General features: G+C 54.0%; 11 protein-coding genes across 11 annotated transcripts; 9 read left to right on the plus strand and 2 right to left on the minus strand.

Moving 5' to 3' along the window:
* Window positions 1–683: 683 nt before the first annotated feature.
* On the plus strand, window positions 684–2102 carry GCG54_00006142 (uncharacterized protein; the record flags this gene model as incomplete). Its single annotated transcript, XM_045406156.1, has 2 exons — window positions 684–972; window positions 1021–2102. 2 exons carry the CDS (start codon window positions 684–686, stop codon window positions 2100–2102), a joined length of 1371 nt encoding a protein of 456 aa, XP_045265539.1.
* Window positions 2103–3149: 1047 nt separating this feature from the next.
* Window positions 3150–4604, plus strand: GCG54_00006143 (uncharacterized protein; the record flags this gene model as incomplete). The annotated part of the gene is made up of 2 exons (XM_045406157.1): window positions 3150–4131; window positions 4231–4604. The coding sequence occupies 2 exons, from the start codon at window positions 3150–3152 to the stop codon at window positions 4602–4604; spliced, it is 1356 nt and encodes a 451-aa protein (XP_045265540.1).
* Window positions 4605–5000: 396 nt separating this feature from the next.
* Window positions 5001–5330, minus strand: GCG54_00006144 (uncharacterized protein; the record flags this gene model as incomplete). The annotated part of the gene is made up of 1 exon (XM_045406158.1): window positions 5001–5330. The coding sequence occupies one exon, from the start codon at window positions 5328–5330 to the stop codon at window positions 5001–5003; it is 330 nt and encodes a 109-aa protein (XP_045265541.1).
* A 1279-nt stretch (window positions 5331–6609) lies between these two features.
* GCG54_00006145 (uncharacterized protein) lies at window positions 6610–7422 on the plus strand (the record flags this gene model as incomplete). Its single annotated transcript, XM_045406159.1, has 1 exon — window positions 6610–7422. The coding sequence occupies one exon, from the start codon at window positions 6610–6612 to the stop codon at window positions 7420–7422; it is 813 nt and encodes a 270-aa protein (XP_045265542.1).
* A 276-nt stretch (window positions 7423–7698) lies between these two features.
* GCG54_00006146 (MFS transporter fsa7) lies at window positions 7699–9617 on the plus strand (the record flags this gene model as incomplete). Its single annotated transcript, XM_045406160.1, has 6 exons — window positions 7699–7707; window positions 7915–8114; window positions 8169–8547; window positions 8603–8680; window positions 8735–9307; window positions 9366–9617. The coding sequence occupies 6 exons, from the start codon at window positions 7699–7701 to the stop codon at window positions 9615–9617; spliced, it is 1491 nt and encodes a 496-aa protein (XP_045265543.1).
* Window positions 9618–10137: 520 nt separating this feature from the next.
* GCG54_00006147 (uncharacterized protein) lies at window positions 10138–10476 on the plus strand (the record flags this gene model as incomplete). Its single annotated transcript, XM_045406161.1, has 2 exons — window positions 10138–10244; window positions 10311–10476. The coding sequence occupies 2 exons, from the start codon at window positions 10138–10140 to the stop codon at window positions 10474–10476; spliced, it is 273 nt and encodes a 90-aa protein (XP_045265544.1).
* A 2-nt stretch (window positions 10477–10478) lies between these two features.
* GCG54_00006148 (Pyrrolocin cluster transcription factor fsdR) lies at window positions 10479–12437 on the plus strand (the record flags this gene model as incomplete). Its single annotated transcript, XM_045406162.1, has 3 exons — window positions 10479–10905; window positions 10956–10987; window positions 11040–12437. The coding sequence occupies 3 exons, from the start codon at window positions 10479–10481 to the stop codon at window positions 12435–12437; spliced, it is 1857 nt and encodes a 618-aa protein (XP_045265545.1).
* Window positions 12438–13563: 1126 nt separating this feature from the next.
* GCG54_00006149 (N-methyltransferase tcpN) lies at window positions 13564–17195 on the plus strand (the record flags this gene model as incomplete). Its single annotated transcript, XM_045406163.1, has 16 exons — window positions 13564–13633; window positions 13666–13751; window positions 13817–14024; window positions 14080–14117; window positions 14173–14210; window positions 14267–14404; window positions 14461–14880; window positions 15744–15821; window positions 15843–15905; window positions 15948–16033; window positions 16086–16108; window positions 16154–16372; window positions 16425–16462; window positions 16513–16650; window positions 16699–17118; window positions 17168–17195. Coding segments are annotated over 16 exons (2091 nt in total), but the record flags the coding sequence as incomplete, so codon positions are not given.
* Window positions 17196–17671: 476 nt separating this feature from the next.
* On the plus strand, window positions 17672–19273 carry GCG54_00006150 (Cytochrome P450 monooxygenase yanC; the record flags this gene model as incomplete). Its single annotated transcript, XM_045406164.1, has 1 exon — window positions 17672–19273. One exon carries the CDS (start codon window positions 17672–17674, stop codon window positions 19271–19273), a length of 1602 nt encoding a protein of 533 aa, XP_045265547.1.
* A 669-nt stretch (window positions 19274–19942) lies between these two features.
* Window positions 19943–20128, minus strand: GCG54_00006151 (uncharacterized protein; the record flags this gene model as incomplete). Its single annotated transcript, XM_045406165.1, has 1 exon — window positions 19943–20128. One exon carries the CDS (start codon window positions 20126–20128, stop codon window positions 19943–19945), a length of 186 nt encoding a protein of 61 aa, XP_045265548.1.
* Window positions 20129–22408: 2280 nt separating this feature from the next.
* Window positions 22409–26879, plus strand: GCG54_00006152 (ABC transporter FUM19; the record flags this gene model as incomplete). The annotated part of the gene is made up of 4 exons (XM_045406166.1): window positions 22409–22663; window positions 22718–22859; window positions 22912–25633; window positions 25685–26879. 4 exons carry the CDS (start codon window positions 22409–22411, stop codon window positions 26877–26879), a joined length of 4314 nt encoding a protein of 1437 aa, XP_045265549.1.
* Between the last annotated feature and the right edge of the window lie 845 nt (window positions 26880–27724).

Raw genomic sequence — 27724 nt, forward strand, 5'->3', positions numbered from 1 at the left:
CCAAAGAGCCGCCCTAATAAGTCGCCCCGATAGACCTCTGGCGCTTATCGGAGCGCCTGGGAAGGTGATTTTCTATAACCCACTCCTTCCTTCCTTCCATACCTATGCATGAGTTTGTATAATTCTAAGTACTTTGAATATTTTTGCGTCTTTTCTTAACGAGACGTCGTCTTTGTTGCCGCCGCGGTTTGTACTATCGTGTTCACTTGCCGCCGTCTTACACCGAAGTGAAACTTGAAATTTATTCAGTACACACGAATGCACACATGGAGATATTAGCGATCTCTCTCTTTCTCCCTTAGAAGGCATTTCGAGGGCCCACAAGCCCTAGAATCATAAAGCTTCTGTAATTCGGTGAACAGCAGCAAGAAAGACGTGGTGACTGCGCTTGAGCGGCATGTTGTTCTCGTTAAAGGTCACTCCTGTCTTCTGATTGGTCAGAACGCCGGACGGGCCACCCCTGTCCCCTTGCCAAGCACCGGTTTTGTGGGGCCGGCGACCGAGAAGCAGCAAACGCAGGTGAGTCTCGAAAATACTGACCACGCTCTCACCTGGGACTTTTTTTTTTTTTTTTTTTTGGGGGGGGGGNTTTTTTTTTTTTTTTTTTTTTTTGGGGGGGGGGTCTTGATTCTTGTCAACAACACGGAGTTTTGTGAATTCGATGAAAAAGCAAGGACGACAAAATGTCATCATCGCAGCCAAACCCCGACTCGGGCGAGAAGCCCACCAAGAGCGATCACCGCGCCGAGAACTGGACGCCCAAGGATGCCGCAGACGGCTGTGTCACCAGAGAAATCTGGGTCGCAATCTACACCAAGACCTTTGAGGAGTTCTCGAGCCCTGAGATCCAGAAGATGTGGAAGCGCGGTATCAACGAGGTGTACGGCTGGGCCCGCAGCACCGAGCATCTCGCCTGGATGCCCCGGCGATACGTTGTCCACCAGGTCCTGAAGTTCTGCGCATTTTCGCTGAGTAAGTTCATTACATCATCAATGGTTTATCTCGCTGACACTGTGACAGACTTGTACGACAACAACACCTGGCCGAAGGACTTTGGCCCTGTCATCATCCAGGATGCAGAGAAGGCAGATCTCGACGATGGCTACCGCGAGTGGCTTGAGATTGCGGCCAACATCGAGAACGAGAACGCTGCCATCTTCAATCACGACCCAGAGACTGAATTGAAGAAGAAGAACCTGACGGAGGATGAGAACCCGAAGGAGAGCCAGGACGTTGAGAAGGAGGATGGTTCCGACCCAAAGCAGGAGAATGACTTGAAGCGCAAGTACCAGGCCGATTCTAAGCAAGAAGAGCATGCATCCGCCAACAAAAAGAGGAAGTCAGACACCGAGCAAAACTCCCAGATGAACAAGAACTCCCATGTTGAGAACACTGCCGAACTCGAGCCAAATGCAAGCAATGCCCCGTCGGCCCCTGAGGCGACCAACACCCAGCAGCCAATCGTCTGGAGTGTACTCAACAGAAAGAAGGATCTTCAGACCTTCAATATCCCCAACTGGATTGCTGAGGCCATCGACGGAGGTAGGAAGGAGCGAGAGGATTTCTTCCAGAAGGCCTTCCTCCCTCGGGATGAGCAAAGCCTGCCCGGAGAGGGCTTTGCCGTGAAAGTTCCGTCCAATGTTCAACAGACGAGTCTCTTTCGGAGCGCTGGCCATATCCAGCTTGCAAACAGAAAGATAAACCCGGCGCTGCAGATTGCCTGGCTCGACTATGAGGGAGAGACGTATCTCTTATGCTTCCATAGGAACCCGAACGACAATTTCAAGGACCTTCTAGATGACTACGTCATGATCTGGGTGGGACTGAAGGAGTACTGCCGCCATCTACGAGTGCGGCCCGCGAACAAACACGTCCAGCTAGCTGACTGGCTTGCTGAAAGCTTTCGCACATACGGCATGAGGACCATAGCACTCATGGGCCTTCATTTCAACAAGCTGGAGAAGGATGACGAGGACAGGCTTGCTCGGTCTCTGGAAACTGAATGCAAGGTCTCGGATGTTCCGCATGAGTGCAGCCCGGAACAACACGATCACAACCTCTGGTTTGACGGACTGACCGGCCCAAAGAATGACAGCTCTTAGAGTGGCGTGAGTCTATGAGCCACGAAAGTTAGAGTTGTTGGGCGTGGGCTGAGAACATGGTGTACCGTGTGTGTTGTTCACCAGGCTAGGAAGCACTAAGACAGATTGGGCTGCAGAGTATGTCAGATTGAGTATGAAGAATAGATATTCCGCCAGACGCTCCGTTCGATGCAACGTGGCTCGTGCAAATTGATTACGAATGGTAAATATGTAATAGATAACCAAGAGGTAACACCTAAGACGACAGGCAGGCATTAGGCCCGCTACCTACGATCACCTCATGTTGTGCTTCGGTCAGCAAGGGATCATAAATGCTGTGATCATAGGTGTCATTTAGGATGGTGACAGCAAGAGAGTACGACTGTCATGATCAACTCTCATTCCAATTCGAGATATTTTATTAATCTTAAATATCTGCCCGTTAAATTTTATAGCGCATGTGAGCGAGTTAGGAAGCCGTTGCACTCACTAGCTGTTCGCTATCGCTAACTACTTTCCATCTTTGTTGACGGAACAGGCATGGCAGCAGGTATGGTAATAGGTATAGCAATAGGCGTGGTGATGGATGCAAAGATAGACATGATAGCAGTCTTAATGTGACGATGGGGCTGAACATAAACGCAAGAGTTTAGAGGGCTAGATGGATAAGTGTTATATGAGAAGTCCTTTTCCCCTGAGTAAAGGCAAAGATAGTAGAAGCAAATGAGAAAATTCTGAGGAGCGTATGAAAAGCGTGAATTTAATTACAACCAAGGGTTCAAGGCGATCATTTGCCAGGCTGAGTGTGCTGTTTAACTATTAGGCAAAACGGTACAAAGCGTAATTTACCTGCACTGAGGTGCAGAACAGTAGAGCAGAAAATATAAGGCGAAAACGGAAGGGGAGTATGCATACTTCTTCTTTCTATCAGACAGAAGCTGCCCACAAAAGGTTTGCAGAGGCACCAGGCAGGTCCGCAAAGAAACGGAAACTTCAGTCACTCGGCAGCTTTGTTTTCCCATCGACACACACCCACTCATCACCGGCACCGCCGGCACAACAGTCAAAATGGCGACGTACCGCAGAAAACGACAAAACAGTCTTGAGCCTCACGATGAAGAAGTCGTCCAGAAAAAAAGCAGAGTTGCCGACGCCTACCGCGATGGAATGGCTGAAGATACTCACATGCCAAGATTCATTCTCCGGGAAGGCGCCAGCGACACTTTTCCCGGTTCCATTCTCAGCGAGGATTTCACCAATCAAGCCAGCACTTTCTGCACGCCTCCAAACGATCCAAACGTCACCATGCTCTCCTCTATCCTTCGTCGAGGCCCGAGGATTCGCCCTCCTAAGGTTGGTGATTACCGAAGCAGCGTATTTGACATGGAGCAATTGGAAGAGGAAGATGAGCGTGAATTCGGACGATACCGCGAGCCAACCGCCGGATCGTCAAGCAACGCCCCAGCTTCTGGCCAATCTTCTGGCCAATCTCAGCAGGCCAGCGCTGGAACCTTTCAAAGGGCTCGAGACCCTTTGCCAAGTCTCAACCCGCGCGTCGTGGAAGTGGACGACTTGGATGAGGAGACTGAAGCTTCTTCATTTGAGTCACTGCATTTTCCCAGTTCGCCCAGAGCTCGTTCAGCATCTGGTGATGAGCCACTGGCGGTTTCCGACGCCAGGACACCTTCCTCTGTCACGGTCACGGCAGGAGCGGTCTCGGATAGACGCAAGCGCTCGAAAGACGAGTTGCAGAGAGCTGTTTCCTTGGAAGAAGACGACATCGTGAGTCACGAAACGTTTGCGTCCTCAAAAGCGGCCGACGAGACCAACTTTCTTGGCCAACTCGCTGAACGGCTGGGTGTCACCCATGTTGTTGCCTCGAGCCCACAAGTTATTGAATTCGCCGGCGAGCACATCTTGCTGAGCATCAGGAACTCGGGAGGCCCCGTCAAACTCAAGATTGAGAACGGCCAAAAGAAGGCTGAAACCCGTCGAACTCACGAGGGTCTGGCTTGCACAAGCTCTCTTGCGTCCTCATCCTCGAACACGGGTGAGTGTGCCACAGAAGCGGAGTCAGTTCATGAGTATCCAGCTGGTGCAGCTGACTCTGCGCTCTCCTCTCAACCTAGCGCTCTGCATCAAAGCCCAGCTTTCGATGTCGGGCCTAATGTTTCTCTAAGCGGCCAACAGGTTTCAGCCCCCAAGCAAGTAGTTGGCGAGCAGCGCACTTGGACCAACTACGGCCAAGGTTACCGCAACTCGTCGACATACACCGACCAGCGCCCTCGAAGCTTCAGGTATCACAGAAAAAAGGGTGGATACCTTGGCGGCAGCCGTGGCAGCCACAGAGGCAGCTACGGCTCTGCCCGAGAAGCTACGCACGTGGGTTTCGGAGGTAGCTATGGAGGCGGCAATGGCAATGACTATAAGGTCACTTACGAAGATGGCTACCACACAGAGGGTCACTATGGAGGTGGCCGCCAAGGTAGCTATCTTCGTGGTTTTGGCAGATGGTCGCAATAAAGGCCAGGGCACTAGGCACGCCAGTGGCTACATTGAGAGAGGCTGACTTAAAGGTCATCATCTCGAACGATGACACTGGGCATGTCGATTTGAAGGACACTGGCTCGGATTTCGCCGACGCCAGGGAGGCCATCGCGAAGGAGGTCGAATCGATAGACACCGAGTCGGAGTTACCGACGTCGCGGAGGTTATCGTGAAGGGAAAAGAGTAGATGGACACCGGGTCGGACGTTACCAACGCCGTGGCCATCAGAAAAGAGAAGAGGTGCTGGACATATTTCAGTAGTCAGGCTGGTCGTCATGAATGTGAAAGAGTGCGCCCATGTATAGAGTCCTATTGAAGGCTTGTCGAAAGTTGGAACGAACCCGAGCGATTCATCGTCTCCTGCTAGTAGTCTCAAGCCTTCTGGCCGTTCCCGAACCATTCCTTCAGAAGCGTAATTTCCTCATTTGTGAGCGCGGCTTTCTCAGTGCCGTGAAGGGAGATAACGTAGGCCACCAAGCTACCAGAACTGGTGGGATCCTCTGCCGGGCCGCGGGCCTCGAGGAGGGCGCCAGCTTTGGAGGGGTCGGCGACGAACTGGGAGAGGAGAGCCAGCTCGTCTTCGTCGAGAATCGGGCAAGGGTCGTTGTTGCGGTTGATGATCTCCTGAGCGAGAGTGTGGGTGTCGATCATGTGGCGCGGTGAGGGGCCGGTGTAGGGGGCGGACTCAACGGCAGCGGCCATGATCAATGTGAGCGGTTTGGGTAGATTTGTGGGTTGGAGATGGTTGCAAAGATGCGTGTCATGTAGTTGCTTGTTGATTGTTTGATCGGTCTGAATAGGGGTGAGATTTTGGAGACAAAGAGCTCGGACGTCGTTGCTTTATGTACTCCTCCCCTCGTCGTCTTTCAAGGAGGTAGATCATAATCGAAGCAGCTGGCTTGCTAGATTAAACAGTAGGTAGTTGGAAAGTGCGGTACAGATAGATGTCACACTTGGAGGTATTCGCGCAAAGTGAGAAAAATAACCACCCCAAACGCGTCTGTCTCGACTTATGTGAGTGCCTGGGGCAGGCAACAACGAAAGTCCTCTGAAGCTGACCAGCGATGCATATGTGATGAGAAGCCCAGGCCACCCCTCATTGGCCGGGTTCCCCAGCTTCACGACCAATGCATGAACAACCTCCCTGGAGAACTAGGCAGACGTTTTTGTAGCCCCGGTACCCAACACAAGCTGCTTCAAAAAGCAGCCAACTTGATAACGGGGAAGATAAGAACGGAAGCGATGGCCCGACAGATCGAAAGCGAGGGATGAGATGACTAGGCGCGAACTTTGTGCACTGCTGTCGCGATTGAAAGAGTCGTTGTTTGGATAGACTTGCGTGCACTCTTGCGGCCAGGGTTTATGATGTTGTTGTTTGACGAGAGAGATTGATGATTGCTGGACACGTTCAACTGGCGTGACTCTTGTACGCAAGGATTTGGCAGCAATGTTTCCGAGATTGGGTCACCTTTATCCGTCAAATTGAGTTCGTCAACTGCACTTATGATACGGTATGGTCTATCTCCATGAGTTTGGCCAAAAGGTTGCGCGTTCCGAGTCTCCCACGCGGCAGGGAACATGTTCGTCACATGAACACGAGACGAACCTGGGTTGATGGCGGACTCGCGATCGAACCAACACCCTCTCAATTCCGGCTCGCCTCCGATATAGATTCCGACGGAATATCTGTTCTGCAACCGAGAAGTTTCGCAGCATTCCCTCATCACCGTTGCTGCCGGTGTAAAGTTCGGGGCCCAGAGGTGGGTGGGTCGGCCCGTCGGTGTGGCTCGGGACCCGACTCCCAATTCTGGCAATCCCCACTCCGAACGATGCGGCCGGGGCTCTCGCTTTCGAAGTATGTTCATTATCCGAGAAGGCTATGTTTAACGGATATCGAGTATAAAGACACATGCTGAAGCCCACGATCGGGAGGTTTGTTCTGCAATCCAGTATTAGCTCGACTCGCCAGTAAAACCACACAATGGCAACCCAAAGCATCAGTTCCGTCTTCCAGGAGTTTCTGGACAGAGTCAATCTCAAGAAGTGGGATGCCGCAAAAAAGTTCCTCCAAGACGCAATCACATTCAATGAACACCATGGAAGCAGCGACGAGTTCATTGGTTTCCTCAGTGCAGACATTGAGCAGCGCAACGTCACCCAACTCAGAATCGACGCCGTCGCTGTTCACTCGGACGGGAAATCACTTGGTGCTCGCCAGATTATAAAGACTGTCGGGGCCGATGGGACACAACTCGAGACATGGGCGCTCGTCCTCGCCTTCTTCAACGACGATCACAAGATCTCGCGCTTCTACAAGATCGACACCCGCCCGAACCCGCATGCCCCTGTCTTGGCCAAAGTTCCGCCCACCGCGCCTCCCGTCTCGGAGAAACAGTTGTCGGCGGACGAGTTGAAAAGCGCATACCACACTTACATCCAGAGCTACAACGATGGAGCGATGGCGGTTGTCGTGCCGCAGATGATGGCTCCGGAGCTGTTGATGAACGGAAACCCGCTCCCGCGCGAGGTCGTTGTCGGATTCTTTGGGAAGTTCCTTCTGCCTGCGACAGCTGGGCTGAAGTATCACGTCCAGGACATGGTGACGGACGTCGAGAAGCAGCAGGTGTTTGTGAGGCTCACGCTTGAGGGGGTCCCAGAGAATAAGAATCTCCAAAAAGGGGGAGATGGAAAGGAGCCGGTCAAGATCAACGAGATCGCGACGTATTCATTTCAGGACGGCAAAATTGCTTGGTGTTGGGCCGCTCCGGACTTCGACTTGACACCGTCTGCTTAGGTTCAAGGGCGAGAGAAGGCGTTGTGATTGAAAGCTGGGTGAAGCGTTTGGTAGACTAGACCTAGATTATAAATGCATTCGCGCTTTGAAACCGAAGGATCCACGCTTTGCCTCATTTTACTGTTTAAAACCGCTGGATCAAGGCATCTGACACGATGATGCGGTCGTGTGGTGGTTGAACGGTCCACAATCTCACCGTCCGACCCTCCGACGGCCGATCCACCGACCCTCCGACACCGCGCTCCGTCGGTCCACACATCCGACTCGGTGGATGACATGCGGATGGTAACGGAGCGGCCCGGTATGGGTGAGACGAATTCCCAGCTTTGTGTATTTAACTTGGCCGTCTTGGCTCGGGTAAGTGACACTACCTCTCACTGCATCCAGCTCATCACCACACATCTACGACCCAAAACTTGAGCATCGAATTGTTCACGCCATTGAATTTACTGACGATACATTGACGAGATCAATACGTCCCTCGAAATGGAGACTCCGGTAGCCTTGGTGGTTTCGAATGCAGAGAAAAAAGCAGCCGATCTCGAGGCTGGTTCCAATGCCCCGACCATCACCACCACTGATGAGAATATTGTCGACTGGGAAGGCCCAGAAGACCCTCAAAACCCGCTCAAATGGTCGACAAGATTGAGGTACGGACATGTGGTTATTGTATCTCTGCTGTCACTTGTCGTGTAAGTCACACTGCATCGTCCTGCAGTCCAGCCGGTAACTAACACGGACCTCAGCAATCTTGCCGCCACGATGATAGCGCCTGGCATGGAATACGTCGTCCGAGACATCCAAATCACCAGCCAAACCATCGGCACACTATCCGTCACGATCTATCTTCTGGGCTTCGCGTTGGGCCCACTCATCATATCTTCCGCCTCCGAGATGCACGGCCGCCTCATCGTATACCACATTTGCAATGTCTTGTTCATTGCCTTCATCGTCGGTACAGCTTTGAGCAAGACGGTGGCCCAGCTTCTCATCTTTCGCGTGCTTTCTGGCATTGCAGGGTCTGCTCCGATGACCATTGGAGGCGGTACGATCGCGGACGTGATTCCCTCAGAGCACCGGGGTCCTGCTGGAGCGCTGTTTGCTCTTGGACCCCTGATGGGGCCGGTATGTTGACCACTCAAAGGGCCACAGATACCGAAGCTAACCTTTACGATAAAAGGTCCTCGGTCCAGTCATAGGAGGCTTCCTGTCAACTCGTGAGGGTTGGCGCTGGACGTTTTGGCTCATGGCCATCATGGTGAGCAGCCCCTGGCTGACGGGTCCATCGTCACAATACTAACATCTCGACAAGAGCAGCGTCATTTCACTCGTAGCTTTGGCATTCCTCCGAGAAACCCACCCCAACATCCTTCTTTCCCGCAAAGCCGACCGTCTCCGCCGCGAAACCGGCAACCAGGAGCTGCGTTCGAAGCTGGACCGCCGCCTGACCTCGTCCCAGATTCTCATCGGTGCCTTTGTCCGAACCGGAAAACTCTTGATCTTCTCTCCCATAGTCCTCATCATGTCCCTCTACGTCGGTCTCGTCTTCGGCCTGCTGTACCTCCTCTTCACAACCATCACTCCAATCTTCCAGGGGGTCTACGGTTTCAAAGCCGAACTCGTCGGTCTGGCCTACTTGGGCATCGGCATTGGCGAGTTGACAAGTCTCGTCGTCTTTGGCACACTGAGTGACCGAGTATCGGCATGGCGCACAAAGTCAGAGGGGCAGTCGGTTCCGGAGCATCGGCTCATTTTGATGATTTGGTTCGCTCCCGTCATGACCATCGGGTTCTTCATCTATGGCTGGACCGCGCATTACCAGGTGCACTGGGTTGCCCCCATCATCGGTACCTTTTTCATCGGTTTTGGAGCATTCTTCGTCATTGTAAGTTCAGGGAATTGTTGCCGAACATTGAAAATCGGCTTGCTAACGAAGTGAGTAGCTACCTGCGCAAATCTACCTCGTCGACGTATTCGGGTCTGAGGCTGCCGCGTCAGCCCTCGGCGCAAACATCCTCTTGCGCTGCCTATTCGGTGCTTTTCTTCCTCTGGCAGGCACAGAGATGTATGAGACGCTCAACTACGGTTGGGGCAACACTCTCCTTGGCTTCTTGTCCCTGGCTTTCATACCCGCCCCGATGTTCTTCTACAGGTACGGAGGGTGGCTGCGTAGCAAGACAACCACGAGTTTGTGAGCTTCTCGCCAATGAAGCAGACTATATGACATGATTTCTTTGAATTCAACGGCATAGACAAAAAGGAGCATCAATAGATAGGTCTTGGACTAAGAGATCTGTTTTACAAACAGGACTTTCGGGTCACTGATAATTCTAATGGAATATTCTTTCTCTTGCTTGCGATGGAAATCAGAACTATCGAGCAAACCAATGGCGTGTTCACGATTAATCTGCAGGTGACTTCATGCCGGTCTTGAACCCACCGGGAATCATCAATGGCCTCGTCATCAGCAGGCTCCGGAAATTTGGTCTCATTGGCTGCCTCTAGGCCCCTTTTTCGCGTAGGCAGTCAGATTCCTATGCACAAAGGCGGCATGGCGCTCCAATCTACCCGCTTATGTAGGTACTTTAGTGCGCTGACAGGAAGGAGGCTGGGATTGACGACCTTCCCATCTCCTTCCCCAAAAGATGTCTCGGAGCGAAAACTGCCCAGAGATCTTCCAAATACCATCCCAACTGTCTCAACGTCGTTGCAATCATGTCATCCATCCAGGACGCCTCTGCCGGACCTGAGAGGCCGCGCCCCCCGCCAAACCGCCGACGAGACAAACCCACGCTGGTATGCGAGACTTGTCGCAAACGCAAGTGAGTATCCGAAGGACTTTCGAGAATTGAGTGCATGGTTGCTCATTGCTTGGCTTCCCCAGACAGAAATGTGACCGACAGCAACCTTGCCAGAGGTGCGTCCAGCATGGCATTCAGTGCACTTATGCCAATAGTGGCCCTCTCTCTGCCGGGATTTCCCAGCATGCTTCAAGTGCCCGACCACGGGCAAATCTTCAAGCTCGATTGGCCCAGCTTGAGAGCTTGGTTGTGACGATGATGGAAGACCCTGGGCCGTCACGCGAAACTCCTGTGTCGACGGCGCTCACAGGAAACAGCGCAACCGCCCATGTGCCAGCGGGCAATAGCACACCAATAGAAGCCCGCGATGAATCATCAAAGACGTCTGAGAGTGGCAGTATCCGGCTGAACGCTTCTGAAGCTCGGTATGTTGGGAGCAGTCACTGGGCCTCGATTCTGGACGGGATCGCCGAGTTGAAGGACCACTTGGAGGCGGAAGAGGAGATCCAGACCAACAGTGCGACTCCCGGCTCGATCCCCGCCCCAGAATACGACATGGAGATGCCACTGCTGTACAGCGTACGATCTGCCTCGAGGGCACAGATCCTAGACTCGATCCCTCCGAAACAAGTCTTGGACCGCTACATCTCGCACTATTTCAACTCTCTGGACTTGGCATCAGGTTTGTGACGCCCTATGTTTCGCTGTGTCGCCTGCTTATTCAATCAACAGGCGCATTCCATACCGGCAAGTTCATGAGGGAGGTAAGTTGTGCAGGCACCATGCTCAGCTTGCCCAGAGACTGACTCTCTTTAGTATGCCGAGTTTTGTCAAAATCCATCCGAAACCCCCATCATGTGGCTGGGCTTACTGTATTCAATCATGTGCATGGCAGTCATATCCTACGACCTCGTCGGTAAATCTGAAGTAGAAGATCCAAAGGCATTGATCGATCAGTACCGCGAGAAGACGGCACAGTGTCTGCTACTGGGAAAGTACGCTAACGGAGGCCAATACACCTGGGAAACCATTTATCAGTATGTCATCATCGAGTTGTCGTCGCGAAGAGATATCACGCAGACCATCGGCATCCTCCACGGCGTATCCATGAATCTGCTCCTCCAGATGGGCTATCACAGAGATCCGTCCCACTTCCCGAGCATTTCTCCCTTCGCCGGGGAGATTCGACGCCGAAACTGGGTCAAGTGTTTGGAGGGCGACCTCCAGATGTCCATGCGGACAGGCATACCTCGCAGGATTAGTGCGGGCCACTGGGATACAGAGGAGCCGCGGAACCTGCACGACTCGGACTTTGACGAAGACACGAAGGAAATCCCACCCAGCAGGCCGGAAACCGAGGTTACGGCTGTCACTCAATTGATCGCGAGGAGGCGCATGCTGGTGGCGGTTGGGGCTGCCGTCGACCTTTCTTCGTCAATCAAGCCGCCTGCTTACACCGAGGTACTGGCAGTGGATCGGCAGGTGAGGGAGGCAGAGGAAAGCCTCCCGCCGCCATTGAAGATGAAGCCTTTGCAGGCGTCAGTAACTGATCAGCCGCTGTTGATCATGCACAGGCTGTACTTGGCGCTCATGTTCCGTATAGGTGAGGTTATGATTCACCGCAAGTATCTCAACGAAGCAAGCGATAGCTTCGGTTACTCTCGAAAGAAGTGCTTGGACTCTTGTCTCTCTGTTCTGCAGCTACAACACACTCTCAACGAGGAAAACATGGTCGGGGGCTTGCTGCACTTTGCGGGAGCCAAGCTGTTGCTTATAGGGAACCATGCATTCCTGACTGCCTGCATCACCCTCTGCGGCGCGATGTACAAGGGACTGCATGCGGCTGGAAACGAATATGCCTCAGCCAGGGAAGAGGACATCAAAACAGTGCTGTGGAACTCCCTCGGCGCTTGGATGAAGAATGAGTCTTCGTCTAGGGAGGCTCGCATTGCGGCCGAGTCCATCAGGCTTGTACTCAAGAAGAACGGCTGGTTCAGCGAGTTGTTGCCGAGCCCAGATCTAGGTTCCGCTCCAGTCAACGCTATGGGCCTCGATTCTCTGGGCGGGTTCTTTGGGCACGGGATCGACAGTTTTGGCGAGGCGCCTCTGACAATGTTCAACAACGAGTGGGACCCAGAGGGGTTTCCCTGGTTTCTGGATCCGTTGAATAGTGGGATGGCGAATAATGACGGCCAGTCGTTTCCGAATAATTGACGATTGAGAAAGGTGAGATCACTATCATCGCTCAATCTGGGGTCATTGATGTAAGTGGATGATGCAGATTGTAATGAGAGGCTCTCCGGTATGCTGTTCACTTCAGTCGTCAGATTACGTCTGAACTATTTCCCATCTCTGACGACGGGTGGTCTTCACCATTCCAATGTATCTGGTAGATGAGAATAGGCAACAAGTCGAGATCTAAGACAGCCTGATTTACCAACGCAGGCCGTTGGGAGCTGAAAGCTTGCGGGTCTGACTTGTGCTCACCTGACGATGACAGGAACCGCCGCACGCGGAGCCAGAGCCCGGCTCCGAAGTCTGAGGGACTCGAATTGTCTGCATTGTGGGCTCGAGCCGACAGATGCGTGGTCACGTTTCACCAGAACCCTCTGGTTGGGGTTTGGACAGCCCAAGTTGTCGCGCGTATTTCGGTAAAGCCTACGTGTTCCTCAAGGGTAGAAGATCATCGCCTGCGGTTTCCCTACTTCGACTTCTGCACCCACAAGATGCGGAACAGTTGCCTGTATCCATCATCTGGCCGGGGAAAGCGAAGCGGGTCGCCCGATCACGATGATTGGCTTCATATGCGACAGATGCAACAGATGCAGATTGTGCCGCCGAGGACCCCCGCCGTTAGAACGATGACAGGTTGTTGATTAGCTCTAGACCCCGGACGAACGCGAATTTTCTCCAACGAATTGGGAAAATGGGACGTTCGCATGCACGTCTGTATGTTACCTTGCACCAACAAGACCAAACAATGAATCGGCAAGATGAAGGGAACCGCTCGACTTTTACGATGCCTGCAGATTCGGCGACTGGCCTGCTCCGCCTCGACCCCTCACCCTTAAGGACGTCGATTCACGGTACAAATAGTACCAACTCTCGCAGACTTACTTTATCACGCCAAGATCTTGACTCTCTCTTTACAACGGACTGATATTCGATATCGAGAATGGCTGATTCATCGGCTAACCCAGCGGCCACGGCCTCTCCCCCCAACGTGACGGCTCCGTCTAACGTCGAAGCGCCTGACGAACCTGTCACACCCGCCAATCTTGAAGCTGACGATACTGAAAACGTCAGTAAATCTCGATCCTCGGGTCTTCACTTTGTCTAGACTATTGACGAAAGCATCAGCTCGCCGAGACGGCGTCCAATATCGATGATCGGATGTAGGCGCTCCTGGGGTATGTTTCATTAATGGAGGCTGATAAAACAGTTCGTCGTACACTGCTTCCCTGTCCTCAAGCGTGCTTGACTACCCCACGGAAAACGGCCGGCGTTACCATGCCTTTCGAGCAGGCTGTGCGTAGCTAAGTCTTCATGATATTCTCAATGCATGATTTTGTGCGCCACTGACACTAAATTAGCATACCTTGGACCAAATGATGAGGTACTGGGGACTGGGAATTCTCTGTGAGAAGGCTCGTTCATTAATCAGTTCACAGACCGAAATGGATCGACTTGACTTCAACCACATGCTCATCATGAAGGCAATCGGCGGAAAACACTTCTTGGCCCCAGTCCCGCAGGAAACGACGCAGAGGATCCTTGACATTGGCACGGGAACTGGTATCTGTACGCATTCAGATTTTCTCTGACGCTAAGATCATGCGACTGACCTCTACTATAGGGGCTGTTGAGGTGTCTGACCTGTTTCCCAACGCTGAGGTACGGTCTTCTTGGTATTTTCGTTCTAGCTGTGGCAAACACTGATTAAATGCAGGTTTTGGGAAATGATTTTAGTGCTATTCAACCACCTTGGTAAGACAACCGCGCCTTAGAAGGACCAAGTCAAGCCAGTGCTAACACGCAGAAAGGGTTCCGCCCAATGTCAAGTTCGAAATCGATGATGTCGAGAGTGAGTGGGTATACGACCACAAATTTGACTTCATCTTCTCCCGATACATGGCTGCATCCATCAAAGACTGGCCGAAGCTGGTGAGAAACATTCACGAGTACGCCAAATGACTCTCATTGTTACGGTTCAAGGGACTGATCAACACCATCCTAGACACCTCAACCCCAATGGCTGGGCTGAGTTTCAGGACTACGACATCGCTTTCCGAAGCGATGATGGTACTCTGACAGAAGAGCACCAGACAACCAAGTGGTGCAACACATTGATTGATGCCTGTAACAAGATCGGTCACGACCCGAACCCTGGACCCAAGTTGGAGCGCTGGGTTAAGGATGTCGGCTTCACCAACGTCGTTCACCAAAGCTTCCCCATACCCTTGGGACCGTGGCCCAAGGACCCTCACTACAAGGATGTTGGTATGACGAACCTGGTCCATTACGTAGATGGCCTCGAGGCCTTCAGTTTGAGAGCCTTCTGTGCCATCATGGGATGGACGAAAGAGGAGACCCTGGTGCATCTTGCCCAGGTGCGCAGAGAGATGAAGAAGGGGGACTTCCATGCTTACATTACAATGTAAGTTCTCTCAATGCCTTTCGAGATGTTTGGCTAACAGCTGCCACCTGCAGCCACGTTGTGTATGGTCAGAAGGCAGAAGCCAGCACTGATGAGGAGGAGGATTGACGTTGTTGATCTCTCACGAAATAGTGGTCAGGATAGAGATTGGCAAAGGGAAACTTCTCTTCGATTGCAAGAGAACCATGAAGGTTACCTTCCCTGCTTGAGCGCAAGTCACCGATTTTCGACTTCTTTGATACCTTGTTGTGTGTTGACAAATCTGGCACCTTAACTGGTGTCAAATTCATTTCGATTCCGTTGCGTTCGCGATTCCATTCAAGTCAATGACCAGCCGGCAGATTTTCAGAGATGCGTTGAGTCATCAGATCTCATACCAATTGATGTGACTGAAGATGTTATCACATCTCCATCTGACAGAAAGCGTCAGAACACGTACTCCTTTCCCCTCCCGGCAATACGAAATGTTTATTACTGAGCTGGTTCATGCATCCATGTCGCCCTCGGAACTCTGCCTGCAGGCCGGGGAAGGAAGCGGGCAGTCGCGATTGGCCTCGATGCATCAAAGCGTCGGGGCCTGCCCGGCCGCCCCGCTGTTGCAGCCGTTGATTAGCTCCCGACCCCGGACGTCACATCACTTGGTGGGCGCGTGAATCTGGGAAAAAGGAATGCCTCTCTGATTCTGCATCTGACCTGCATCAAGAAATGGGTCGCCCAGCCCTCGATGAGCGGCAGACAGGCTGAGCAAGGCGGCCGATGCCGTACAAAGTCTGTCGTCGCTCGCCTTTCAAGTTTCCCCGCCGAAGCTTCTCTTGCAGCATTGGTGAAGCCGACTTTGACCTGTTTGTTGCTTGAGTTTCAAGATGTGCGAAGACACGGATGACCCTCGCACGTCGCCAGGCTCTGCTGAAGGGGAGCGACCGCTCGAGGTTGACCATGATGTAGGCCGTGCGAATCTCTAGGCGTACGTACCATGCTGACTTGCACCAGAATGCGGATGCCGACTCAACCATTGACGAACGCATGTGAGTGTCCTGCCAGGTTCGCGAAACATGCTGACGAGGGAGATCGTCGTACACGGCGACGTTGACCTCGAGCGTCCTCAATTATCCCGAGGAACATGGTCGGCGGTACCACGCTTATCGACCGGGATGTGAGTATATCGGCTCGTTCAATCCCTTGCCGCAGCTGACAGCGGCCATCAGCTTACTTTGCCCCCAACGACGAGGTATGACGATGCCATCGATTCGAGCCAAACCTGACAGCTTTGAAGGATGAGAGCGACCGCCTCGACTTTACCCACGCGTTGATTCGAAAGACTCTCGATGGGGAGCTCTACCTGGCCCCGCTACAGAAGGAGAAGGTCCACAGGATTCTCGACATTGGGACCGGCACAGGGATTTGTGAGGTCTCCTTTGCGCAAGTCTGGAGTCATGCTAATGGCAACTACTCAGGGGCGATTGAGATGGGCGATGAATTCGATCATGCAGAGGTCCGTCCTTTCCCTCTACCAGCCGGTGCTAGTCCTTTGCTGAGGCCAGCAGGTCATCGGCAACGACTTGAGTGCGATTCAGCCAGAGTGGTGCGCACATCACACCGCTCGCTTGTTAAGCCACCCACTAACACTGACAGGACCCCACCAAACGTCAAATTCGAGATTGACGACGTCGAAAGCCCATGGCTGCACCCTTCCAAGTTTGACTTCATTTTCAGTCGTTACTTGGCTGGATCAATCGGCGATTGGCCCAAGCTGGTGGGAAACGTGTATGAGTAAGGCGCCCTCCTCTAACAGCAATCCTTGTCGCTAACAAGTGGCAGCAACTTGAACCCCGGAGGATGGGCCGAATTTCAAGACTACGACTTTCTATTCAAGTCCGACGACGGCTCTTACAAGGAAGAACACCACACCTGGCAATGGAACAACCAGTTCATCGACGCGACCGTGAGCATAGGACGCGAGTCTCGCCCAGGGCCCAAACTCGAGCAATGGGTCAGGGATGCCGGATTCGTAAACGTCCGCCATTTCGTGCACAAGTGGCCGATTGGCCCCTGGCCCAAGGATGCCTACTACAAAGACATTGGCATGTGCAACCTGATTCAGCTGCTAGGTGGGCTTGAAGCGTTCACCCTGCGCGTCTTTTGCGGCGTGCTCCGGTGGCCCGAGGCGAAGGTGCTCGTCATGCTGGCCAAGGTGCGCGCAGAACTGAAAGCTGGCACCTTCCACTCCTATGGCAACTTGTAAGTGATGTCCCTGATTGGTGGTGAGAGTAGCAACTGAACTTCGCAGCCATGTGGTATACGGCCAGAAGGCGTAGTCGCGATGGGTTTGTAGTAATGGTAATGATACGACTACCTAGTCTGCAATCATTTGTCCAGTCTCATTTGAATGCCGATGCTAGCGGGACTGATCGGGTACGCTAACAGTGCCAGCGGGCCGCCGTCCTAGCATACCGGCCCCACCCGGCGTCGCTTCCGGGGCGGGGCACCGACACGTCCTGGCAGTTCGTCCGATGCACCAATCCACTCGCCGCAGCCAACCATGCAGCAGCCCCGGCTGGTTGCGCCCGTCTCACCTATTCTAGGTAATTCACTCGGCGCATATCCCGTGCTTACCACCAACGCAGGGTAGCATCGAGAGCCCAAGCTGGTTTCTCCATAGGCGTCCAGCAACCGTCACCATCACTCGAATGATGCGGTCACTATTAATAATCGCAGCTGCTCCATCCGCGTTTGATCCCTCCCTCATTATGTGCCAGCACCTCTGCTCGTTGCGCCTCACGTACACCAAGCCATGGCTGTGGACTCGACTCTGGCCGTCCTGGTCGCTGTCGCTCTACTGACGGGCCTGTTTCTCACGTCGAGATGGGCCAAAAATGACAAATCACCGAAGCCTCTCAAGTTGCCCATCATCGGTGACCTCCACAGCTCACCCATAGACAGGCCAATGCTGAACTGGGATGCATGGACTAGAGCCCAGGGACCCGTCGGGACGCCGAAGCTCTTTGGCATCATGCCGTTCGTGGTGCTCAACACGGCCGAGGCGGCGACGGAGCTGTTTGGCAAGCGCAGTGCCCTCTATAGCAACCGGCCGAGCTCTGTGAGCATGGAGATGATTACCGATTCGGCGCCAAGCAAGTCGAGGATGACGTTGATGCATGACTACGACGCACACTTGAAGTTACATCACCGCATGCTGTCGCCGAGCCTGGGAGCCGTGGCTGCGCCGAGAGTCCAGCCACTCATGGAGCTGGAGTCGAGGCAGCTTCTCAGAGATGCTGTCAATGCTGTGCAAGGAAGTGGACGGACGGTGATGAGCAGCACGGAGCTCTACACGCTGCTGGAGCGGACCCAGGCCAGCGTCATCCTCGGACTACACTACGGCATACGGGTGCCATCTCACAGCGATCCTCTGTTCACAGAGATCCTCCGCGTCCAGCACAAAGTAACCTACGTTGCCGCCAACCCCAGTCTCGTCGACTTCATCCCGCCCCTGAGGCATCTCCCAGCACTCATCTCCCCTTGGCACCGTGCTGCGAACAAGCTCTTCGTCGAGCAACGAGATCTCTACCTTCGTCTTGTGGAAACTGCAATGAACGAGCCTGGCTGGAACGCCACGAAGCAGGCACGCGCTATCGCCGCCAAGAGTCCTGATACTGAGGCTGTGCCGGATCTGGACCTCGCCTTCACGCTGGCGACCAGTATCTCGGGCGGAATGGAGACGAGCCCGAGACAGACGCTGTGGCTTTTGGTCGCTGCGCATGCCAACCCGGGCTTTGTGGCGAAGGCACACGCTGCCTTGGATCAGTCTGTTGGTCGAGACCGCCTACCGCAGTTCACAGACAGATCCAATCTGGTGTACATTGAGGCAATCGTTTCGGAAATGATACGTTGGAGGCCAATCGCGCCGGGCAGCATTCCCAGGAGAGCGGATCGGGAAGACGAGATTTTTGGCACGCCAATCGCAAAGGGAGCGACTCTGTTTGCTAATGCCTGGGCCATTGGCCGAGACGAGAAGGTCTTTGACGAGTCACTTGGCGGTCTGGACTCTTTCGTTCCAGAGAGGTGGCTTGATGAAGAGGGAAAGCTTCGTACGGACCTTCCGTTGGCGGGTTTTGGGCATGGAAGACGAAGCTGCTTGGGGAAGAGGGTGGCTCTCGACAACACCTTCATGATTGTTGCGAGTCTGCTGTGGGCCTTTGAGGTTGCACCCGTCGGCCAGGTCGATTCGATGGCCATGGAGGTGGCGGGATTCATGACGGCGCCCTCAGAGTTCAAATTTAGTCTGAAACCTCGAGGCAAGTGGGTTCAGGAGGTCATTCAGAGAGAGTGGGATGTCTCGGAGACGGACCTGAACAAGCTCATGGGGCCTTGGGTGGATGTTGAGACTTCCTAGGTCAATTCAAGCAGACTTAATCCAGTCATCTTGCCATTGGATTCAATTAACGTGAGTGAATGGTGGTTAACGAATGCCGATGAGATGTCCAAGATGTGCTCGACTCGTCAAGGCAGTCCTGGCAAGTGAGTGTCTTGGCTCGTGTCATCGCATCTCACATCGTCACTTCTCCGCATCTTCTCGCCGGGTTTGGCCTCACTGAAGCCCGTGAGACAAGCTCAAAGCCGTGTTGGCCTGGTCCAGGCTCGGCATGATGTCCGCTGGAGAAAGCCAAGATTCGGCACAAGCATCAAATGACTCGTCGATCGTGGGAACTTGCATTTGCGCGAATCGCGAGCTTTCAGTGGAAGAAAGCCTCTCTCGAGATTGAGTCCGTCTGGAATGAGGCCTGGGGCGGGGTTTAATTTGAAAATAGTCTGGCGCCGAACAATACCGGCTATCCATTCTTAGTCTGCGCTAAGTATTTTGTAAACTAAATAGATGATGCTCAAAGAAACGCTTCGCTCTGCCAAATCCAAATCAAAGCCAGCCCGAGTCCTGATCCCGTGATTTCAGGATGCATGTATTCTGCTGGCGGCCGGAAAACCTGGGAGGATGATGAGATGACAGGTTTGAGGCCGAATGATCAGACATCACTTACACTTTTGAAACTCCAGCGTCGGATATGCCCTAACCAGAACCACAGACGCAGCCCTCGCGGAGCGCGGGGTTGACGTTGGGAAAGGGGAAGCACTGGCGGCCCTCGGCTTCGCAGTTTTCGCCAGAGGCACCGCAGTTGCTGTCTGTGCAAGGGCCGGTGAACTGGGCGGCGGAGGCCGCGACGAGAGCGAGAACTGTGATGAAGATGCCGCGCATGTTGACTGATGTGTGTGGTGATGGTGTGTGTGAAGAAGGTGAGATTGACAGTTTTGGCTGAAGGCTGTTCGGATGAAGACTAAGCTTGATGATGGTGGTGGTTGATGATGGATAAGATGAGATTGAAGCTGAGCGCCTGTGTTGATTATATACTTTGGCCTGCTTGTCCGACAAGTCCATGAAATTGAAGTGTGTGATATTTATGGGAACTTCATTGCTTGGCTCTTGACCAGTCAACATTGGCATGCGAAAGCCCAGCCCTCTAGCATCTTGGGCAATTGTAAAGTGCGACTTCAAGATAGGCCAGGCCCAGGGGCTTCAATGCAACTGTTGCTCCCGCTTGCCAAGCGTTTCTATGGGTTCTGGATGTCCTGGTGAGGCCTGTACGAAATTGCCTTTAGGATGTGATTGGGACGATACTCTACGCTCAGTGCTGAGACCAGCTACGGGCCACATTGCTGCGTCAAAGAGCCATAGGAATGCGTCTAACCCATGGCTCTTCTGTCGAATTCTCTGCAAGTTGATTTGATAGCCTCACAGAGAATTGCCTAACCTCTCTGCTCGATAACCTCGTATGGTTCATCTTTGCCCCTTACCCATCCCGCCTCTCACCCCTTTGCTATGAATACACTCAGGAGCGTCTTGTCTATTTTGGAGGTCTACGTTGAGGCTCGGCCTCGGACGTCGGGCGGTGCAATCGGCTGGTGGCCCGAGGACTTGGCAGCAGCTTGGCGGGTTTTGGGTATTATCAGTTTCTTGGGGGGGCCATCGCGGCGGCAATTGGGGGACTATCCGTCTGGCGATGAAAGAGAACAAAAAAAAAGCTTTCAGACTGCGGTCTCGCCGTGTGCTTGGCGATGAACGTTTCAATTATCTCTTGGCTTCTCGCTGTGGGCGGGACGTTGTCCGCGTCTCAGACGAAGAAGGGGAGGTGAGGTGCCTTTATTTAGACGAAGGTCGCTCTCCCGGACGGCCCACGGGGTTGGCATTCGATGAGTTGTCTCTCGATGAACCCCCACGCTCGAAAAATAGGTTCCAATCGTGAGAGTTGATCGTCAAAATAGCACAAAAGGGGGCTCGACCCTTGCCTGGATGTCTTGGGCGCTGCAGTTGCTCCGCATCTTGTGTGTGGTCCAGCGAGTCAGCGATCGCCCTGGCAGCCAATGCAACCAAAGGCTCATTCTTGAAACGCCCCGACGGGAATGGAATGAAACGGGCCTGGGGTCGGGAATCTCTCCCATGGGCGCGCTGCCGTACGAATGTCCTCACGTCGATCCCGCCCCCACAGCATCCTGGGGTTGCTGGCAATGACATGCTGGTCTGGTTCAATGGCTGTCAAGGGCGGAGCAATACGGAGGACTGGGGTTTGAGTCGTCGGGACTTTTCGGACTGGACGTCGTGCACTCATCGAGGGCCATGGCGCACTCCACCTGGGTGAGTGGACTGCGGACTTCGACAGCACGGATCGGACGCACAGCGGGCAATGACCGGGACGCACAGTCCGGAGCAGAACGGCGGTGTGGGTCTCGGCGCCGAAGCTCCTGTGGGGTATGTGCCGGCACTGCGGGGCTTATTGTCGGGTGGAGCATCTCATCGATCTCGACATTCACAGGAGTGGCTTCTTTCTGGCGCACTGGCAAGCCGACATGGGTCTTGCTAACGAGGTCTGCATGAGGCACACCGATGACACTTCTCGTTGCTACCGACATGGGTTTTCCAAGTGATACATACACCTTCGCAGAACCCACCCAGAGTCGCGAATAACAGCGGCAACGGCTGCAGCCATTCTAAGGCACGCGATGCCTTCATATGGACGCCGCCATGAGCCTATCATAGCTGTAGTCGCATCGGCATAGTGCTCGGTGAGCAATAAATACCAACTCCATGTCTCAGGCACCAAACGGGATCGCGGCACCGCGCAGGGATGGATCCATATCCGCCTTCCCCATCGGGACAACAGGAACACCTCCCCTGACACTGATACGCTAGACTGATCTAACCAAATAAACCAAAGTCCCTTCACAATCTACTGCCGGCGGATGATTACAGCTTCATCCTCAGTCGCTGCTGCGCCGCACGACTCGCTACTTATGCTTATGCGAGTAGCTCTGGTGCTGTCCAGTCAGGCGCGTCCGACCTCGCTCACTTTTGTTTTCAGATTGGCCTCAATTCGTACTACAGCGCCGAATGCTCCTCACCGATTGAGTTTCGTCCAGCTTCACCGAACAGAGTATCGGCCCAGGCTGCCATACGCGGCTTCTCCTTCCTCATCACGCCGCGATGAAGTCTTCCTGCATCAATGACGACACATTCGGACCTGTCGTTCACGGCTGTCGTGATGACTTCGACCTGACAGTCAAGTTCGAGCAGGTGATCCTGACAATCGTCCCTGCGGCCGTCTTCATTGTGGCTGCCCTGCCGCGCTTATTCGTCCTCCTTCGCAGGCCCAGAGTCGCAGCCGGTCCCAAATTTCAATGGCTGAAAATTGCAAGTCCTGCTCACCTTCATTTCTGCGCCTTGTTTAACCGCCAACCAGTTCTTTATCGCCGCATACGCCGGTCTCCGGCTTCATGAACTGGTTTTGACCAGCCGCAGCACGTCATGGACAACGAGTACGTCAGTCGCATCGGATGCGATGGTGTTCGTGGTCGGTCTTGCGATGATGCCGTTGTCGTTTTTGGAGCATGCCCGCTCTCCCCGGCCATCAACTCTGCTCAGCATCTTCCTTCTGGTGACGTTCGTTCTCGATGTTCCGCTTTCACGAACGATGTGGCTTTCGGCAGGCTCAGATGCCGGCCGTCAGCAAGCCTACACCTCCCTCGCATCACTCGTCTTGAAGGCTGCAATTTTGGTCGTGGAGTCTCACCAAAAGCCCCTGGCATGGTACGTCGATCAGAAACCGCAGGGTCCCGAAGCGTACGGCGGCATCATCAAGCTGGCTTCGTTCTTCTGGCTGAACGGCCTCTTCATCAAGGGATACCGTAAAATTCTCACAATTAGCGACCTCTACCTCCTCGACGATGCTATGACGGCCGAGGTCCTGCACGCAAAGTTTGAGCCTCACTATGCGAGAAACAACAGCGTCGGCAAGTCGCATCCCCTCGCCAGAAGCTTGTTTCGTACCCTCGCGATTCCCTTGATCCTGCCCGTCGTCCCTCGGGCCCTTCGAATTGGATTCATGTTTGGGCAGCCCCTTTTGATTCAAGGTCTCCTGAGCTATCTAGTAGAGCCCGCAGACTCTTCGTCAGCGAAAAAAGGTTACGCATTCATCGGCGCGGCGTTCTTCATCTACGTTGGCATGGCAGCCTGTCAGGCACTGCACTTTTACCTGCACGAACGGTCTCTCTTCATGGTCAGGGGAGTGTTGGCGTCCGCTGTGTACCGCAAGACAACAGTCTTGAAGCTGTCCGCCGCAGACGACTCCGCGGCCTTGACGCTCATGAACGCCGATGTGGAGCGCTTCAAGGGTGGCATCCAGCATTTCCACGAATACTGGGCGAATCCCATCGAGATAGCAATCGCATGCTGGCTACTCGAGCGCCAGATCGGTGCTGCCTTTGTGTCACCCATCATTCTTGTCATCATCTGCTTCGCAGTCGCCGCAGTCATTGCCGGCGCGTCAGCGTCTCGTCAGGCAGTGTGGATGAAGGCTATCCAGAAGCGGGTGGGCGTGACGTCCAAGTCCATCTCCAGTATGAAGGCGCTGAAGATTTCTGCCATGACTGGCCCGGTCGAGAAGTTGATCCTCAGACTGCGGCTCCAGGATCTTCATGACGGCGGACGATGGCGCTCCATGATCATCTGCGCTGTCGCTGCTTCTTTCACGCCAACCCTACTAGGGCCGACGGCGGCATTTGCGACAACTTCGTCGACTCTGGATGTTACTCGCATCTTTACGTCCATCGCTTACTTGATGCTCATCGCTGGCCCCTTGGGACTGCTGCTGCAAACGTTTCCGATGATGACTGGAGCATTCGCCTGCTTAGGCCGTATCCAAGCTTATCTCAACAAGGAAGCGCGAGTGGATTTCCGCAAGACCCCTGAATCGATACCCCCAGCTAAGCAGAATGGGAGTGCTCCGGCGGACTCTGAGGCCACCGCGATTGCAGTCACGCAGGGCTCCTTTGGCTGGGAACAGGGAAAGAACGTCTTGGAGAAGATCGACATCAAGATTCCCGCCTCTTCCCTCACCATCATTGTGGGACCCATTGCCTCTGGGAAGTCGACTTTGTTGAAAGCCTTTCTAGGCGAGACACCGCACAATTGCGGTGAAGTCGCTTTTGGGGTCAGCTGCCGCAATGTGGGCTACTGCGACCAGTCCCCCTTCCTCTACAACGACACAGTCAAGGCCAACATCATTGGACACTCTCCCCTGAACCCGGAGCGCTACAAACAGGTCATTGACGCCACCATGTTGTCCGCAGACCTGGCAACGTTGCCCAAAGGTGACCGCACCAAGATTGGCAGCAACGGCGTCACATTGAGCGGAGGCCAAAGACAACGAGTTGCCCTTGCACGCGCCCTCTACCTGGAGACCGAGATTCTCATCCTCGACGACATTCTAAGCGGCCTCGATGCCAACACAGAGGAGCACGTTTTTCGCCGCGTGTTTGGTCCTGATGGCATCGTTCGCCGCAGAGGGGTCACGGCAGTGCTCTGCACTCACTCAGTCCGACACCTTCCTTCAGCAAACCACATCATTGCCCTTGGTACAGATTGCACCGTGGTCGAACAAGGCTCTTTCGCCGACTTGAAGAACAACGGAAAATACATTGAGAGCCTCAAGGTTTCGGAGGAAAAGGCTGCTTCCAAGGGTGCCGACAACGACGACGTAGATGAGCCTGAGCCTATCGCTCTGACGAAGACAAAAACTGCCGAGTCCGTCTTGAAGAAGGAGGCGGATAAAGCACGCCAGGTGGGGGACACGTCGGTCTACGGACACTGGTTCGGCACAATGTCGCCGCTGGTACTTGCTGGATACTTCTTCTGGTGCACCGCCTACGGCTTCAACCAGGCCTTTCCCAATATCTGGCTCAAGGTCTGGTCTGAGGACATTGTGTCACCGGATCCGAAGCATGGGAAAGCATACTACTTGGGCGTATACGCCCTTCTCGAAGTGCTGTGTCTCGTCTCCTTGATCATGGTAATATTCATCTGCTTGAGGATCATGATCTACCAGTCAGGGGCCAAGCTTCACCAGCAGAGCCTGCGGACCCTCATCGGCGCGCCCTTGAGGTATCTGACAGTGACTGACGCCGGCACCATCACCGGGCTTTTTGCCCAAGACATCAACCTGATTGATGGAGAGCTTCCCATGGCGTTCATCAACTTTTCCTTTGGGCTGTTCACTGCGATCGGGATGCTGTTCATCATTGCAACCACGTCCCCCTGGCTGGTGATCACCTACCCGTTCCTCATCGGGGTCGTAGTCGCGGTGCAGAGGTTCTACCTGCGGACGTCGAGGCAGTTACGACTATTGGATCTCGAGGCAAAGGGCCCTCTCTAGTAAGTTCCGTGCCTCTTGAACCCACTCGCCTCAGCTAACCATCAACCCAGCTCCCACTTCATCGACACTCTCAAGGGTCTGGCCACTGTGCGAGCATTGGGCTTTATACCCACCGACATCTCGGTCAACAACCGTCTACTCGACACCAGCCAAAGGCCAGCGTATCAGCTTGCGCTTATCCAGCGTTGGCTGGCGCTCGTTTTGAGGCTCATTGTCGCCGCCATCGCAATTCTTGTCGTCACCCTGTCGACACAGTTGCGGGCAAACTCGGGATACACAGGGGCAACTCTCGTGACGATCATGCGATTGAGTGACACGCTCACCATGCTCGCGTCCTCGTTTACTTCGGTAGAAACCAGTATTGGCGCCGTAGCACGTATCAAGACTTTCCATGAGACAGTCAAGCCCGAGACTGGGCCGGAAGAAGTCACTATACCCGAGGAAAGTTGGCCTCAGAAGGGCGCAGTCGAAATCAAGGGCATCTCAGCTTCGTACGGCGACCCCGAGGACCCAAAGTCCGTGGATGAACTCGCCATCCGTGATCTCGATCTTACCATCAACGCCGGGGAGACGGTGGCCGTCTGCGGACGCACAGGAAGTGGGAAATCCTCTCTCGTGCTCCTGCTCCTTCGCCTCCTCAACCCTCTTCCAGACTCTGACGGCGACATCACGATCGATTCCGTCCCCGCCAGTAAAATAGATAGAGACGTCCTCCGCCGCCGCATCATCGCCGTCTCCCAAGACCCCATCTTCCTTCCTGACGGCTCAACCATCCAGGACAACCTTGACCCGTTCGGTGAGGCAGATGAAGCAGAATGCAGGAGCGTGCTCGAACAAGTTGGGCTTTCTGCAGCAATCGAGGATCGCGGTGGCCTGTCTGCCGACCTTCCCTCAGAGGCTCTCAGCGCAGGTCAGAAGCAGCTCTTCTGCCTCGCGCGGGCCGTTCTCCGCCGCCGTGTCAGGGGGCGCAACGGTGCCGAGGGTGGCATCCTCCTTCTCGACGAAGTCTCGTCAAGCGTCGACAAGGCCACCGAGGTGGAGATGCAAAACGTCATCCAGCGCGAGTTCAAGGGGTACACCGTCATCATGGTGTCTCACCGGCTGGACACTGTAATGGACTGCGATACCATCGTGGTCATGGACAAGGGGCGCGTGGTAGAGAAGGGTGAGCCAGCCGTGTTGAAGGATCAGGAGGGCGGTGTGTTTAGGGAGCTTTGGAACGCCAGTAGGACATCCGACGACTGATTGACGTTTTGGAACGTAGGATATGGATTGTAACGTTGACCTTGGCTTCTCAGATTGAGAGGCTGTGATACCCTCAACTCAATGACTTGAGAGGCGGTGTAAACTGGCTGTATCATTGATGAGACTATTTACAACTTTGAGTCCAGAACTTCCTCGCCGTATTGCTATTTTGAAGTGGGATTAATGCGCGTAGCCATTACCGTGGCTCGCTGAACATTGCCAAGTCATCAGTGGCCACCCTGCAGAGGTCCATCTCCGTAGTCGCAACCGAAAGCACCTTCTCTATTTCGAGATTGAACGGCCACTCCTTCCTCATCTCGAGACTCTGGAAAGGGACAGAGCTGCCAATGCTCCTTTCGCTCCAACACACCCAAAGCTCTGACCGACAGTTGTCTGCGTCGAAACCTTCTCACTTCCATCTTGGGGGCCGTCCTGGCTTGGCGGAAACAAACTCAGGAACCCCCGGCCTCGATGGCACAGCATCGACGTCATGCCTGCCCTGGTAAGGCTTCGGAGTCTCCTATCATCATCATCATCTAAACTGTCAATCTGAGGGAAAAAGTCAATCACTCCAGCCAAAGGGACGAACATCGCAAAGGACCTGACTCTTGCACAGTTGCAAAAGTCCATTGTTTAATCTCGATTCATCGAGCGATCCCGTGTCAACCTGCCCAGAGCGGAAGAAGAGCAGCTGCCGGTAACGTCATGGCATTCCAATGATGTGCAGTAACACCACACTGACGGGAAGAGAAAAAAGGGGTCTGCCAGGCCCCAGTGCGACCGTGCAACCGATGTCAGACGGCCGCCGGGCTTTTCGCTCGGCCAGGGGTTTGGGAGATCATGTT

This window comes from Colletotrichum gloeosporioides (genome assembly GCF_011800055.1).
Source record: "Colletotrichum gloeosporioides strain Lc1 chromosome Unknown consensus_36, whole genome shotgun sequence".
Classification (NCBI taxonomy): Eukaryota; Fungi; Ascomycota; class Sordariomycetes; order Glomerellales; family Glomerellaceae; genus Colletotrichum; species Colletotrichum gloeosporioides.